General features: G+C 47.3%; 1 protein-coding gene across 3 annotated transcripts in view; it reads right to left on the reverse strand.

Annotated features, from left to right (window-relative positions):
• Window positions 1-15985, reverse strand: part of ARHGEF10 (Rho guanine nucleotide exchange factor 10) — a 190707-nt gene that overhangs the window by 119485 nt on the left and 55237 nt on the right. For all 3 annotated transcript variants that reach the window (XM_075598217.1, XM_075598216.1, XM_075598218.1), the window contains exons 10-11: window positions 15953-15985; window positions 14736-14848 (exon numbers count right to left, since the gene is read on the reverse strand). The exon at window positions 15953-15985 is cut by the window's right edge and continues 82 nt beyond it. In XM_075598217.1, the coding sequence (XP_075454332.1) occupies window positions 14736-14848; window positions 15953-15985 (146 nt within the window). The remainder of the gene's footprint in view (window positions 1-14735; window positions 14849-15952) is intronic.

Consider the following 15985-nt stretch of genomic DNA (forward strand, 5'->3'; position numbering starts at 1 on the left):
CTTGGGACACTGGGTGGGATCACCTAGTGTTTGGGAATCGTCCTGCGAGACGTCACTGTTAGTGTCTCACCGTGAGAGAGACACAGGTTATCATTATTATTCGTTAGTAAAGTCCTTAGTTATATAAATCACTGTGTATGGTATTATTGATTGTCCTGCGAGGAACCACTCCCCCTCTGGTGGGAGCCATCGCAGGTGGAGGCGCTGTACCGAGAAGATGTTGTAAGTGATCACCCCTAGTATAATTACCCCAGGTTCCCCGTGGCGGAAGCTCAGCCCTCCTGTGAGCCAACAGGTAATGCACCACACCTGAGTAACAATATATGTTTCCTGCACTCACACAGTAGAATCTGCGATTGGGTGGGGGAATACCCGTTACATTTGGAGGCGCTGCTGAGATAGACCTGGGGTGCCCTGTTTTCATTTTTTCCAAATTGGCCAAATTAGATTTTTCACCATGTTTGGGCCTGCAAGCCATGAGGCCCACGAACGAAACAAGAGGACAAAAGTATCCCCGCGACATGTGCTAGTAGTAGGGGATGTTCCCAGTAGTGCCGTGAAGTTGAGGGAAATTTGTGAGGCTCTAGGGAGACTCCTGGGCATAGACCAAGGGTGGAAGAGGATAGAGCACCGGTACGACCCCACTGACCAGTGTTGTAGACTATGGCTAGTAACGGATCAGGAAATATGCCGGGAAAATGTCCCTCTGACCTTGCATTTCCCAGAGGCCCCACCAGAAGGCTACCCTCTTGCATACTCAGAGAGCCTTAGTGAGATTACCAGAACTGTGATCAAAATGGAGGCTCCCTCATCAAGGGAGTCACACCTAAAATGGCGTCTCCCGCCAAAGCAGGAGAGCACATGTGCTGCTGACTGCAAGCCTGCACCAAATTGTGTTGCAGAAATCCGTCCGGGACTGGCGGGAAAACCAGAGCTCCGCCCCCGCAATGTGAGTGACTCAGTGATAGAGCGAGCCCCTCCTTTACATTCCACCAGGGGGAGCAAGCAAAGTGAACAACCATCAGCAACTGCTATTCCCATTAAAAACAGTACAGAGTGCAGAGAAATACACCCTCATTTATATGGAGCATGGCGGTCTAAAGGAGGGAAAATATCCTTTCTGGTGTGCCCGTGCCTACAAAAGGACTTGAGTCTATCTGGTGGTATGGACTTTAACCATTTTAGGCTACCAATAGAATATCGGGTGGCCGTGGTGGAGGACGAGGGGTGTATACGATGTGTTTGTAATCAGTGTGACTTCCCAGGTGGCAAACCGACCTGGGGTCCCAAGTGTGCTTGTTGCGGAGCACAGTTTCTAAAGCCTGTGCTGCTGCAGTCTACAGTCCCAGATCCCAAGCAGGAATCTCAGATGGCAGAACACAGAGATGAAGATGCTGTTACTTGCTCTACCTCAACCACGGAGGTGGAGGAGCTGACAGACAAGGCTGCCCTGGTTCCCTGTTGCAACCAAGCGGGAAGAACTGAGGCCCAGCCAGCTACGGAAAAGGACGAACCATCGGTGGCGATGCGCCTACCGGCGAACCACCCCAGCAGTGAGACAGAGGAATCACAGGGGGAGGTGGCCCCCCTAGAAGAAAGCTGTCCAGCCGTGCGAGTGGACCAGTATCTACCACCTACCGTTCAGTTGAAGAGAACAGTCAGCTCTGTCGTGGTGTCAGGTGAAGCACCGCAGATACCTGACAGTGTTCCAGAAGAAGAGAAAACCATTGCAAGCCAGCAGAGTGGTAAGGAACCCCCTTGCCCCCCACAGGCTCCGATGGAGGTGGCCGTGAAAAAGGTCCGAGTTACGGCTCCTGAACCGAGTGTGAGCCCGTGCGCTCCGACTCAAATGGTCCCAGGACCGGGATCCAACGCTCCCGAGTTTCAAGCCAGTAAGTGGACTGTCCCAGAAGTGCCGGGGACAGGTCCCGATACAGCCGAGGTGGGAACTGACAGCGTCCCCGAGGACCTGTTGGCTACCGTGAATCACCACAGTGGTAAGGTATCTACCCTTTACCCCCTGCCAGGGGAAACAGAGACTTTGAGGAAAGAGACATTGTCCATTGCTCGCTTCCCAGCGGAAGCCTCGCAAGTACGTAGGGACAAGGACTGTGTGGCGAGGGATTTAGTAAAAATTGCCTCCCTTAAGCCCAAAAGGGAGCGTGCCATTCGCCAAGTAGTGGACCGCGGAAAAGGTCCTGGCCGCCTGGTCTACCGCATCCATGCCGCGGGTGACCGGGTAAAGGTCTGCTTCAGAGACATGGTGCTACTCCTTCCACCAGGGGGAGGAAGTAGCGAGGAACCAGTGACTGTTGCCCTCCGGTGTGCTCTTCAAGAAATTTTTCTGGGGGGGGCTCACGGACGCAAAAGTGAGGTACCCCCACTTGATCAGTTAGGGGCACCCCACGAATGGTCTCAGCAAACAGCTGACGCTCAGCTGGCCTCGGGTATGGTATGTGAACTGTATTGTAACCTGATGTCTAAAGTCACCAGTGATAGGTTGTACATATGCCCTGCATTTTCATTGTATAACTGTGTACCAGGTTATGTCTGCCATCCAAGCGAGGTCGTTGGAGTTTCACCAGGGGGAGAGTGTAGCCTGGAGCTCCCGTGGCTCCTGGAGACCCCCCTCCCCTTGAGCAGCTCGGTCGCGGGTGCCGACAGACCCGACGGCTGCTTCCAAGGGTGGGGGCTGGAGCAGGGAGCAGCGCGGCTTCTCCTGCCTGCGGCCGGTTGCCAGGGACGCGATCGGGCGGTTGCTAAGGCCGCGATCGCGTCTCTAAGGTCCCGGCGGCCGGACAAGCAGGGCGCCGCCATTGAGGACACTGTTGCGCATGCGCAGGGATGCGTAGGCGCAGGGACAGCCCCCGAGACAGGGATAGCTCGCGCGAGAGCAGGGAGAGCTGAGGGAAGGTCGAGGCAGCCCGGGAAAGCTTGCGCAAGCGCAGTGAAGGTAGGGAAAAGCCCGCGAACCCCTAGCCTACCAGGGAAGGCTCTGAGCTGGGACTATATATCCCAAGAGCCTTTGCGAGCCCCATGTGACCCCAGGGAGCCAATAGGGCTTAGGAGACCCCTGGGAAAAGAGATACATTTGGCGGGCTTGCAGCACGTTAGATCAGTCAGAGACCGGAGCAGCCCAGGGAAGGAGGTAGGGTACAGGAGTCGTGGACTCCCTGTACTAGGCCAGCACCCCCAGGGCTCGAGATAGCTCAGCTCCCCAGTAAGGTGAGTGTTGCCAGGGGCAGCCCTCGGGATAGGGACCCTGCCACTTACATTAGTGGGAGCTGGGAAAGGAAGGTTACAGAGAGTTGGAGTCAGGGAGCTGTAGGGAAGTAAGGTGCGGGGAGCGAGAGCAGCTCCTGCACCCCATAGGTACCTATACCCCAGGTAGGCCCCAACTCCCCACTAGGTTAGTGGGTAAATGCTTAGGGAGGCCCAAGATAGGGACACTGCCCTTAGTGTAGTGCTGCATTGTCAGAGTCACGGCTGTCAGTGCTGTGAGGTCTGACAGGCAGGCACCTTGTTGCGCAGCACGTTGGCTGCAGTCAAAAGTGAGCTACAGCTTGCTGCGGTAGGCGCTGGGACTAGTCAGAGAGTAGTGGGTCTGGAGAAGGGGCTATAGCTGTTCTAGTCACCTTGAGGTAGCGCTAGGGGTAGGATGCCTGAAGGGATAAACTGGTAACTGAGAGCAGGAATTCTGGAGAGGATCTGCACTAGGCTAGCCAACAGTAGGTAGACGCCCAAGTACTGCATGGAAGAGTACTCTAGTCCATTCCAGATCACTTACCGAAGGGACTTGGGTAGTTGGGGGAGTGAGACAGGTCATTACCCCTGCAGGCCCTAGGAGTTCCCCAAGCCACTACAGGTTGCTGTACTACAGGGACAGGCCCTAGGTTAGGGTTCCTGTCACGTTAGTACCATTTAGATTAGACAGGGACACAGCAGACGCTGCGGTTCCTGTGAAGCGGTCCGCACGTGCAAGGAGTTCGGTTGGATCAGACGGATTCATCACACATCTGACCCTTTGAGAAGTTTGTTGCTGACCCGAGCACCGGAGTGCTCGGCAGGTATTATACCATCACATGTGCACCAACAGGCCTAGAGGTTCTTAGTGACTGCGCAGTCACCCATTGACTATCTCTGTAGGAGTACGGGACATTGGGTGGGGTTCTTGGGACACTGGGTGGGATCACCTAGTGTTTGGGAATCGTCCTGCGAGACGTCACTGTTAGTGTCTCACCGTGAGAGAGACACAGGTTATCATTATTATTCGTTAGTAAAGTCCTTAGTTATATAAATCACTGTGTATGGTATTATTGATTGTCCTGCGAGGAACCACTCCCCCTCTGGTGGGAGCCATCGCAGGTGGAGGCGCTGTACCGAGAAGATGTTGTAAGTGATCACCCCTAGTATAATTACCCCAGGTTCCCCGTGGCGGAAGCTCAGCCCTCCTGTGAGCCAACAGGTAATGCACCACACCTGAGTAACAATATATGTTTCCTGCACTCACACAGTAGAATCTGCGATTGGGTGGGGGAATACCCGTTACATGTGTATTCGTGGGACTGATTCGCACATAAGGATTACAGACACCTGATGTCTGGCAGGTACTAAGAGACAGATATTAATATCTCTCTTAATTTTAGTATTACACGGTAATATTTAGTCTCATTGGGAGCGTCATGCGTGCCGGAATGTATTAATATGTCTCACGTGCCAGTAAGTATTACTGAACCGAAGTTATGAAGTTATTTAGATAGGAAAAGCAGTTTTTAAACGTCCTTGGGTGGGAGGAGTTTTACTCTGAGGAAAACTGTCAACCTCACCACTGATTTATGAGAGGGGCTGGGTTTAGGTTGTGTTCAATGGGAAATAATTGTATAAGAACCAGGCTCAGCCTATGGCAATATTATATCTTTGGTGGTGTATTATTCATAGCCTGTCACAAAGCTGTCACAAAGCTGGCGTCACAGGCTGCATGTGTATTTCAGCCTTGAATGTTGTATCAATATTCAAGGGTGAGCCTTGCAACTCTGAGGCTGTCAATCTAAGGGGTGGATATTGGTTGAAACGCCCCCTGCTGTGTGTGGGCCAATCTGTGTTCCGGCTCTGGCTTGTAATGAGTCAGAGTTAGAGACACTCCCCAAGAATGTTCAAATTGGTACATGCCTCCTAAAATATCAGTTAGTGTCAGTAGAGAGTTAGAGAGTGAGCTGAGAAGGAAAGAAAAGAGTTCTCTCTCTCCTACCCCACAGGGGCAGGGAGGGAGGGGAAGTATGCTGTTAGGAGCAGTGGAAGAGCTCCATAGCAGGAGAAGGGCACATGCATTGAAGAACCTGTTGTGATATGCAGTACACTTGCCTGCAATAAAGCCACCAAGAAAAGCCATTGCTGTGTGGATTCATGTCTCTGGGTATGAAGGAGTGTCAGTGAGGGTCCATCCCCTGCAGATCTACAGGAGATCCTCACTGGCTGGAGGCACTGCACCATCAGAAGACATCAGAGATCAAGGTAATATGTCCCCCTGTTCCCTGTCCTGGACCTCCCCACACCACTGCTGAGCTCTCATCCCTCCTGTTGCCAGCAGGTTGCTGCACCCAGACCTCTTGAGGTAACCAAGAAGGAGAGTACCCCCCATCTCATCTAGGGGGAGGGGGGGGGAGGATAAAAGGATTACATAATTTAATACCGACCAACCTTAAAACTCACATCGCAAAAGATGCATCCCGATAGCCTGGACTCATGGCTAATATTCCACACTCGTCACTCCTACCAACCATTGTGGCCAAGCACTGCCATCTACTACACTTATCCCCTCACCTGCTGTCTCTAAAGTCTCCCAACATACCATTTGGATTGTAAGCTCTCCGGGGCAGAGATCTCCTTTCCTATTGTCTGTCTTTGCTATGCTTATTGTATTATTATAATTCGCTGTATTGTCTTTGTGAAGTGCTAAGTACACGTTTGGCGCTATATAAAGATATATATATACACACACACACACACACACACACACACACACACACACACACACACACACACACACACACACTAAAAAACAAAAGCAAAAAGACAACCTAAAACTATTTCTAATGAAAAAAAATAATACGGTGGCTTATTTATTGCAAGTTGCTTAATAAATAATGACATATGAGCTATATATCAAACGCTAAATACTGATGATCCCTTGACATTTTCTATGCATCGCCGCACACACTTATCAACGTTTATTGTATCAATGAGTGATTTGGTGATTAGTAGCATGAAGTAATTGGCTTAAGAGGGTTTGCTTACTGCACATCATAAGAATATATTGCATATCAAATTCCAGTACAATTTCCACAATCCTTTTTCCGCTTTGCTGCAATTCTATTTAACAAAATAGAGTAGAACGTGAGAAAGTTGACTAACGAGTTACTTTAAGTGTATTTGACAGACAAATAAATTGTACAAAAATACAGCAAAAGGAGAAAATTTAAAACAACTTACCGTAATTTTCTTTTCCTGGAACCATGGCAGTGGGCACCATTGGGTTAATCCCTTCTCACTCTAGGTAGGACAGGAAGTAGACTTTTGCAGGTAGGCCATATAAGGCCCCTCCCTCTACCTGCACATTAGTCTTACGATTCTTCCATAGCTGAAAATATATAACTGATAGGCATTAGACATACATAGGGAGGGTAACTATGTGCCCACTGCCATGGTTCCAGGAAAAGAAAATTACGGTAAGTTGTTTTAAATTTTCTCCTTTCCTGATCACCCTGGCAGTGGGCACCATTGGGATATATCCAAGCAGTTAACATTTTTAGGGAGGGATACATAGAATAAACACCACCAGTTAATGCCTTATCAGTTTGACCTTTATTAATACACCTTATACTTATTTCACTACAGATTCTATCACTCTACGACCAAAGCTTGCGTCAGCTGATGATTGTACGTCTAGTCTGTAGTATTTCAAGAATGTATTGAATGAGGACCAGACTGCCGCTATGCATATCTGTCCTGGTGTATCCTAGGCTTTAAATGCCCATGAAGTAGACATGGCCCTTGTAGAATGAGCTTTAATGTTCCAAGGTTTATCTTGTCCTTTGCTTTCATAAGCCTTTTAATACACTATCCACTGGGAAATTGTTGTCTTTGATGCTTCTTGACCTTTCTTCGGTCCCTCTGGAATTGATGAATAGTCTGTCTGACTTTCTGATATCTCGCATCCTTTCCAGGTACACTTTTAGACATCTTACCACATCTAATTTGTGTAGTCTTTCTTCTTTCTCATTCTTTGGTTCTGGACAGAATGTCGGAATCACAATTTCTTGATTCATATGAAACTGTGATACAACTTTTGGCAGGAGTTGCTGCACTGGTCTGAGAACTGCCTTGTCTTGATGTATGACTAGGAATGGTTCCTTGGCTGATAGAGCCTGTAGTTCTCCCACTCTCCTTGCTGAGGTGATTGCTATCAAAAACGCCATCTTCCATGATAACCATTTTAAGCCTATCTCCTGTATAGGTTCAAACGGAGCTGCTGTTAGTACATCCAATACTAGGGACAAGTCCCATGTAAGTACCCTGTTCTTGATTTGAGGCCTTACCCTTTTAACTGCCTGAAAGAGTCTGATGATCAATCTTTCCATTGCCAGATTTCTATCCAACAAGGCTGCAGACACCTGTACTTTCAATGAGCTAAGACTGAGACCTTTCTCAAATCCTTTTTGCAGGAACTCCATAATTGATACAATTCTAGGTGAAAGGAATTCTGTTTTTCTTTTTCACACCAATCGCGAAAGCAAAGCCAGATTCTATGGTATACTTTCAATGTGGAACTTTTCCTTGCTTGTAAAAGGGTTTGGATTGTTTTGTCTGAACAACCTTTCAATCTCAATGTTTCCTGCTCAATCGCCATGCCGTCAAAGCCCATTGTTTGGCATTCGGATGACATATTGGCCCCTGTCGCATCAACCCTTTGCGATTTGGTATGTGCCATGGTGTATCTATTGCCATATTTACCAAGTGTGTGAACCAAAGCCTTCTTGGCCAGTAGGGTGCTACGAATATCACCTCTGCTTGGTCTTCCCTGATTTTCCTGATTGTTTTCGGAATTAGGGGAATTGGAGGGAACAGGTATGCCAACTTGAAGTGCCATTTGAAACTGAGAGCATCTGTACCTTGTGTGCTTGGATGAAACTGTCTGCACAGTAGTTCCTTACCTTGCGGTTTTGGTGTGTCGCCATGAGATCTATGTCTGGCTGACCCCATCGCTCTACCAGTTCTTGAAACACCTGTGGATATAATGCCCATTCTCCTGGGTGCATGATGTTCCGACTTAGAAAGTCTGCTGTGACATTTTTTAGTCCTGGGATATGTATGGCTGTAATTTCCTACAAGTGGCACTCTGCCCAAAAGAGGATTTCTGCTGTGAGGTTCATCAGCTTTCTGCTCCTGGTTCCTCCTTGTTCGGCTATATACTTGACAACTGACCTGTTGTCTGATTCTATTTTTATACAGCCACCTCTTATATGGTCTTGGAAAGCTTCTAAGGCCCTTTGTACTGCTTTTAATTCCAGCAGATTTGATGGAAGATGCTTTTCCTGGTTTGTCCAGGTTCCTTGCACCAATGTTTCTCCCATCTGGGCACCCCAACCTGTGTTGCTCGCATCTGTTGTAATTCTTACCCAGTGCACTAGGTGTAGTGTTTGTCCTTTTTTCCAGGTTTCGGGTATCTTCCCACCACTTTAATTCCTGTTTTGTGTGTGGGTGTAACAAGATTCTTTGTCTTGTGTCTTTGTGATTCCCGTTTCATTGTTGCAGAAAATTGTTTTGCTTTGGTCTCATATGTATTGCTGCCCATTTTGTGACGCTTAATGTTGAAGCGAATTTCCCTAGGAGCTTCATGTATTCTTCTGCTGAAGTCCTGGTAGCTTTCCTGAGCTTCTTTGTTGCATGGATATGTCTTGCCTCTTTGCGTCTGGTACTCTCACTTCTCCTTTTGCTGTATCAAATTCTACCCCCAGAAATCTTAACAGCTGAGTGGGCATGAGATGGCTCTTGTCTCTGCTTATTAACCAACTGTGGTGTTCCAGGAAGGTTATTACCATCTTCTGGTCTTGCTGGAGTTTCTCCAGACTCCTTGATTTTACCAGGATGTCGCCCAGGTATGGGTATATTTCTATCCCTCTTCTCTCATTTCTGCCACTAGAGGGGCTAGAACCTTTGTAAACGTCCTTGGGGAAGTCGCCAGACCAAATGGCAGTGCTGTGTACTGATAATGATCTTGATTTACTGTAAACCTTAGGCATCTTTGGTGTCCCTTTGCTATGGGTACATGTAGATAGGCATCTTTAAGTCTATCGCCATCATCCAGTCTCCTGGTTGTACCTCTTGAATAATCAGGTTCAACGACACCATCTTGAATTTTCTTATTTTCAAGAATAAATTCACATTTCTTAGGTCTAGGATTGCTCTGTACTCCCCTGTAGGTTTCTTTACTAGAAAAATTCTGGAATAAATTCCACTTCCTCTTCCTGAGGTACCTTCTTTATTACTTCTGCTTGTAATAATTTCTTTAAAGCCGAATTCATCTGCCTTCTTTTTTCCTTGGACTGTATCCATGTTATTAAGCCCATATTTCTTCTTGGCATCTCCCTGAATTCTATACTGTACCCCTGACGAATGGTCGGTAATACCCAATTGTCCTGTATTGTTTGGGCCCATGTTGCAGAAAACTGCTTCAGTCGCCCTCCTACTGGCAACTGCTGGGCCCTCTGACCTTCATGTGGACTATTCTTTGTGGATGATCCTCTTCCTCTGGCGCCACGAAAAAGCCGGTTCTGGCCGCCCCTCCATGTTGTTTGTCTTGGAGATGACCTGCCAGGTCTATATGCCTTTGCTTCCTTATATTGGTTTCTATTAAGTTCTTTCAAATCTAAGGCTGTCTCACACTTTAATCTGGTCTGTAACTGTTTCATAAGCTCATAATATATATTTTCTTTAACTGTGCATGCAATGTCTTGTATATAAATGTATACCTTGTTCATTTATGTAACTGTATTTGTAACCATGTATTATTTGTTTTACTCTGTGCCCAGGACATACTTGAAAACGAGAGGTAACTCTCAATGTATTACTTCCTGGTAAAATATTTTATAAATAAATAAATAAATAAATTAGCCTGTTGGAAACCGAATCTTCTGGTCCTGTTTTCCTGAGGTAAAAAGTGCTTTTACCTCCTGATGCTTTTGTTATTATTGCATCCAGTTTGTTACCGAAGAGGAACTCACCTTCAATGGTAATCCACACAAGTTGTTCTTTGATGCTGTGTCAGCCATCCACTGTCTGAGCCATAAAGCCCTTCTTGCTGATACCGCCAGCACCATAGATTTGGCTGCTCATTTTACTTCTGACAGTGCTTTAAGAATAGCACTTCTTTCCACACCTTTGTATATTGCTTCTTCAATGTTGGCAATCCACACTCGCATAGCCCTTGCTGCTGACGTAGTTGCTATGGCAGGTTTGAGGATGTTCCTGCGGTAACGTATGCTTTCTTCAATACGTATCCATCTTCCTATCCATAGCGTCCTCCAATGACGCAGGTTCCTCTATTGGAATTGTGGTCTTTTCTACTATTCTGGAAATAGCAGTATCCACCTTTGGGCTGACATCCCAAAATGTTACCTCCTCTTGTGGGAATGGATACATCTTCCCAAACATTTTAGGCGTAAATACTCTGGCGTCTGGTTGCGCCAACTCCACCTGAATGAGGTTCTTAATCACTTGATGGATAGGAAAGGCTCTACCTTTTTAAAGCAGCAGCAGCAGCAGCAGCAGCAGCAGACTGCCTAGCTCTGTCAAACAGCAGGCCAGTACAGAAACTCTTGAAGCAGCCAGGACACTCTTTGTCTCGCCCCAAAAAGTTTATCTTTTTTGTGGGTTAACTCCTCAGTGTCTTCCAGTTCCAAAGCCTGTATCATGGCTTTGATGAGTGGATCCACCCTTTCTACATCAAATTCAGATTACTCTTCCTGAATATCTTGATCTGATGAATCCATTTCACCCTCTGACACATGAAAACAATCAATGTCAGACTCATATGATGAAAAACCTTTCCCATTATCCAGACTGGTCTGGGATCTAGATCTTTCCTGCGCAGGGTTAACAGCTTTGCTGGACTGCCGCATCAACACTCTGTTTAACAGCCTCCTTCATCAATAAGGAAAGTGCTCATTTGTTCATTGGTATCACCTGCAGGTGCCTTAAGACAATCTTCACATAATTACTTCCCTATTAGGGCTGGTTTCTCACAAGCTGAACACCATTTAGTTTTCTTAGCAACCTTTCATTTATGTTGCAGGGATTCCCCTGTCCCTTTTGAAGATCCTGCTTCTGGGAGGGTAACCACCGAACTAATTTATAAAAACAAAATAAATACTAAACATACACCCTAATGTATATAGACCATCTCTCTTTCCCATGTAGAACTAAAAACTAAGGACTCACCTAGTCTTGGGAACTGAAGTTTTGGGTGTTTCCATTTTTGAATCCATTTCCAGCACTTGGTTTCTCCCTGCTGAGCGTTCCATGCTGCAGCTCTCACACACACATACATACACACAGTGGGTTCGTCGCTTCTATGACGTCATCAAGTGCTCATGCACGGCTCGCGTGTCTGTGCACGCATCTGCCGGCCGGATGTGACGCGCGCGCTCCTGAGCGGCCGCGTGCACTGTACCTTTTACCGCAGTGTTCCAGACATTAACGCGGTCAATATGAACCTTCCTCCGGTTCGCAGCTAAGGCTGCTACTCCCTTCCGCGTGTAGCAGGGTTCCTGGGGTACTTTACCACCGCGTACCAGACGCTAGCGCGGTCAATTGAGCCTTTTCTCCGGCTCGCAGCTCTGGCTGCTCCCCCTTCCGCGTGTAGCGGGCTCCTGGGTACTTTACCGCAGCGTACCAGACGCTAATGCGGCGAGTCTGGGCCTCCACGGCTCCCAGCTGCAGCTGCTGTGCACCTTCGTTTGGTCCTGGGGCTTTTGCACATAAGCTTCCCCGCCCGCGGCTGCAGCTGCTCCCCCCCCCCAATGGGTTCCAGGGGCTCCCCCGACTCTAAGGGGTCTCCGTCTTGCCACCCGTAGGGCGCGTCGATCGGAGCTTCAGGGCAGAGAGGCTGAGACCCTGGATATCTGCACTAGGTGCAGTAGGTGAGTCCTATTAGAAAATAAAAAATCCTACTCCTAGCTGTGAGGACAGGAAAAAGACTAATGTGCAGGTAGAGGGAGGGGCCTTATATGGCCTACCTGCAAAAGTCTACTTCCTGTCCTACCTAGAGTGAGAAGGGATTAACCCAATGGTGCCCACTGCCAGGGTGATCAGGAAATTAAGGTGCAGCAAGAGACACATTTAGAGAGTACACCAACTTGAAATTATATAATGCTTTTAACATAGGGAGCAAAATCAAGTTATAGAAACTTCAGTAATGGTAACATGAAGATGTATGGGTTTATTTAGAAGTACACTGCATGATGCCTGATGGCTGCAGCAATTCCCCTCTACCAAGCTATTTTCAGCTCCAGACACCCTCTCGCCTCCCCAGTTCTTAAGATACCAGCCAATGAAGTTGTTGGCTTTACATCTCTCTCCAAAGGCTAGCAAATCTCAGCCTTAGTTGCTGCTCCCTACTAGACAGCCATTTAAAACCCATTCAAGAAAACAGGAACTAATGGGCTCCATGTATCAAGGCAAAAGTGGAGCAACTGGGGCAAAAAAAACTGCACAAGATGCACAAAGAAAGAAAATCCTATTTATTTTATGAGAATAACGGTCACTAAAGTATAACAAATGGAATAACAGGTTCGGGTTTAGAAAAAGAGATACTGTAAATTGTAATCACCAGGAAGTAGCCACAACATAGAAATGTTAAGGTTTAGGGACAGGAACACTACAAGGCAAAGTACTGATTCAATTACGTGATTTGGGCTGTTTCAGTGTCACTTGTTCTTGCAATTAGTGAGGGTGGAATTGTGATTTATTTTCCCAATGTCATCTAAATCAGGGGTGGGCAAACTTTTTATGCTGCGTCCCTCCTGCCTGCTCTCCGGTCGCCTCCCCTCCTTACCTCGCGCGGCGTCATGGGTCGTGTGCCATCATGTGACCCGCAGCGTCATTTGACGCCACGTTACCGTGCAACCGTGACATCACATAACCCCACGGCGCCACGGTCACGTGTCCAGAATCCGGCTGAACCTCGGTAAGTAGAGGTTGCAGAGGCCTCACGTGATTCCCCGGCATTTAATATAAATGCCTTGGGGAAGAGCGCGGGACCTCTGCAACCGCCCGTGCCCCCCCAGACAAATCTCCCGCCCCACCCAGTTTGCGCACCGCTGATATAAAATGAGTAGGTCTGAGCAGGTTAGAACAGTGTCTCCCACACAGACCTGCCTCAAATGCAGCAAACTTCATTAGAATATCGTCTGGGCTAAAAATATGCTTGATACATAGTCCTCTATCACAGGGGTGCGCAAACTTCCTATTCTGCGCCCCCCCCCCCCCCTGCCTGCTCTTCTCCTTGGTTCCCCCTCACCTGCAATGAAGCGTCAAATAACGCTGTGGGGTCAATAGATGTCACGTGACCCGCGGCGTCAAGGTAACGGGCGTCATTTGATGCTGTGTTGCCATGGAGACGCATGGACTGAAGCCGGTAAGTAATTTTATAGAGGCCTCGCGCTCTCAGCGCGGAGCCTCTGTAATTGCCGCGTCCCCCCAATAAAGTATCGCGCCCCCCCCCCCCTAGTTTGCCACCGCTGCTCTATCACATCCCTTTCCACGACTGTCTAATGGCTGTGGAAAAAAACTGTTTACTAAAACCCTGCAGCTGTTTCTTAAGAATGGAAGCAGATTCACTTTCTTAACAGGAATATTTAAATAGAATACAATTAGTTCCTAGAAGCTGATCACGTGCCTATGTACAGGCCGGTGCACTATATAGTAACTGAAGCGCTTTGAGCCCTATTGGGAGAAAATCGCCACAGTTAGGGTTGTCAGGTGGGTTCTCCAAAAATAATGGACACAATATTAATTGATGTGACCCCCCCCCCAATACATATATAAAAAAAATACACCCCCCCCCCCACAAACACACATCAAAAAAAAATATCTCCTCAACCCCCAACACATGTACATTACACCCATCCCCCCAATACATCTAAAATCCAGACTTACATTGGGGATTGTCTCAGGTTGGGCTGGTGGCTGCGGGGGGTTGGGGGCGGCCAGCGGCCGGGCAGGGCAGTATTTGCCAGTCCCGGCTCTCCCCCAGTTGCAGGCTTCTCCCTCACTGTCTGTCCCACGCCGAGGTGTCTGATGCCGACGCGCGCCGGGTCTCCCTCTCACGCCAGCGCATACCGGAAGTTGAGCCCAGCTGAATTCCGTCAGTGAGACCCGGCGCGTGTCAACATCAGACACCTCGGCATGGGACAGACAGTGAGGGAGAAGCCTGCAGCTGGGGGAGAGCTGGGGCTGGCGATAACTGACCTGAGCGGCCGCCTGGCTGCCCGCAGCCACCCTGTGTTCAGAGAGGCAATACCAGACACATACCGGACGCAGGGGCAAAATACCGGGCTGCCCGGTTCAAAACCGGACACCTGGCAACCCTAGCTACAGTATATGAAATGTTGTTATTATTATGTTAGAAAAATAAGTGACATGGGCATATTGATCTTCCAAACAAACAAAACAATTACCTGTTGCTGTGTTAACCCTTCTGGCATTGGACACATAATTGCTTCTGTATGCACACAGTCAACATCAATAAATAGATTCAGTTCTTCATCTTCCAGACAAGAGGACTTGCGATCTAAAAATACAATTACGAACCATGGTTTGAAAGGGTAAAATCAAGATGAAACATCTTCAGTAATGAAAATGCTGACTAGGAGCCAATATTGTGTGTAAAGGGAAAATGCATGAAGTGCCAAGCAAACTTAAAGACATGGGCCCATGTTTACGAAGCAATCTCGGGCTTTAAAACACCTTGCAGCTCATTGATTTGAATGAACTTTTAGCGCCAAGAATTGTCGTATTAGCAGAAGGCGGCTTTGTAAAGATGGCCCGTGAGGAGAAAACATGGATTTGTTTTCTTTTCGATTATATAATAATGATCCTAAACAAAGTGTACAATGTGCTCTGCAAGTGTGAATAAAAAGATAGAACAACCCAGGCGCGCGCACACACACACACACACACACACACACACACACACACACACACACACACACACACACACACACACACACACACACACACTTCTGTGTAATAGTCTATAGAGGCATAGGCTACCTTTTTTAGGAATGAATATATTTTTACAAATCCTTATACGTTTTCATAAATACCACCACCTTGGGACTCCTGTATAAAAACTCTTGCATAGTTGCAATTAGCAAGCACATTCAATATGGGTCAAAATGAAACTAAAAAGCAGAGTGCGTTTTAAAGCATTAGTCCAAGCTGCTGTTTCTTTTCTTTCCCCCCCCCATTTAATATGTGCATCAATACAATCCACACAATGATAAGCAATTAGCTACGTTGCCGATCGATCAGCGAAGATTCGGCTTGGGGGTTAATTAAATGGCTGTCAGTGCTGCAGAACAGGACAAAAGATGCAAAGTTGTATGTGGAAGATCATGTGACAGGCAGTCACTAGATACAATTGGTGCCCAGCTAGAGAGAGGGAAGGGCTTAAAAAGGGTTGTGCCAGAGACTGTTTCGGAAGGGGATGTGACTTTGTAAATGTTTGCTATAGAAACAAAAATGCTTGTTACATTAGAATACATGAAAAATATCATTCAGAATTCTTTAAAAAAAAAAAAAAACCGCTACAAGTATTTTCTCATAGTACAGAACTGATTTATTAAAAAATAAACACGTCTGCAGCTTGAATCAACTTCTTAGATTACTTTACCATGTAAAACAAATGATTTGGTTCTAATGTAGT

The sequence above is a fragment of the Ascaphus truei genome, chromosome 4 (assembly GCF_040206685.1).
Source record: "Ascaphus truei isolate aAscTru1 chromosome 4, aAscTru1.hap1, whole genome shotgun sequence".
Taxonomy (NCBI): domain Eukaryota; kingdom Metazoa; phylum Chordata; class Amphibia; order Anura; family Ascaphidae; genus Ascaphus; species Ascaphus truei.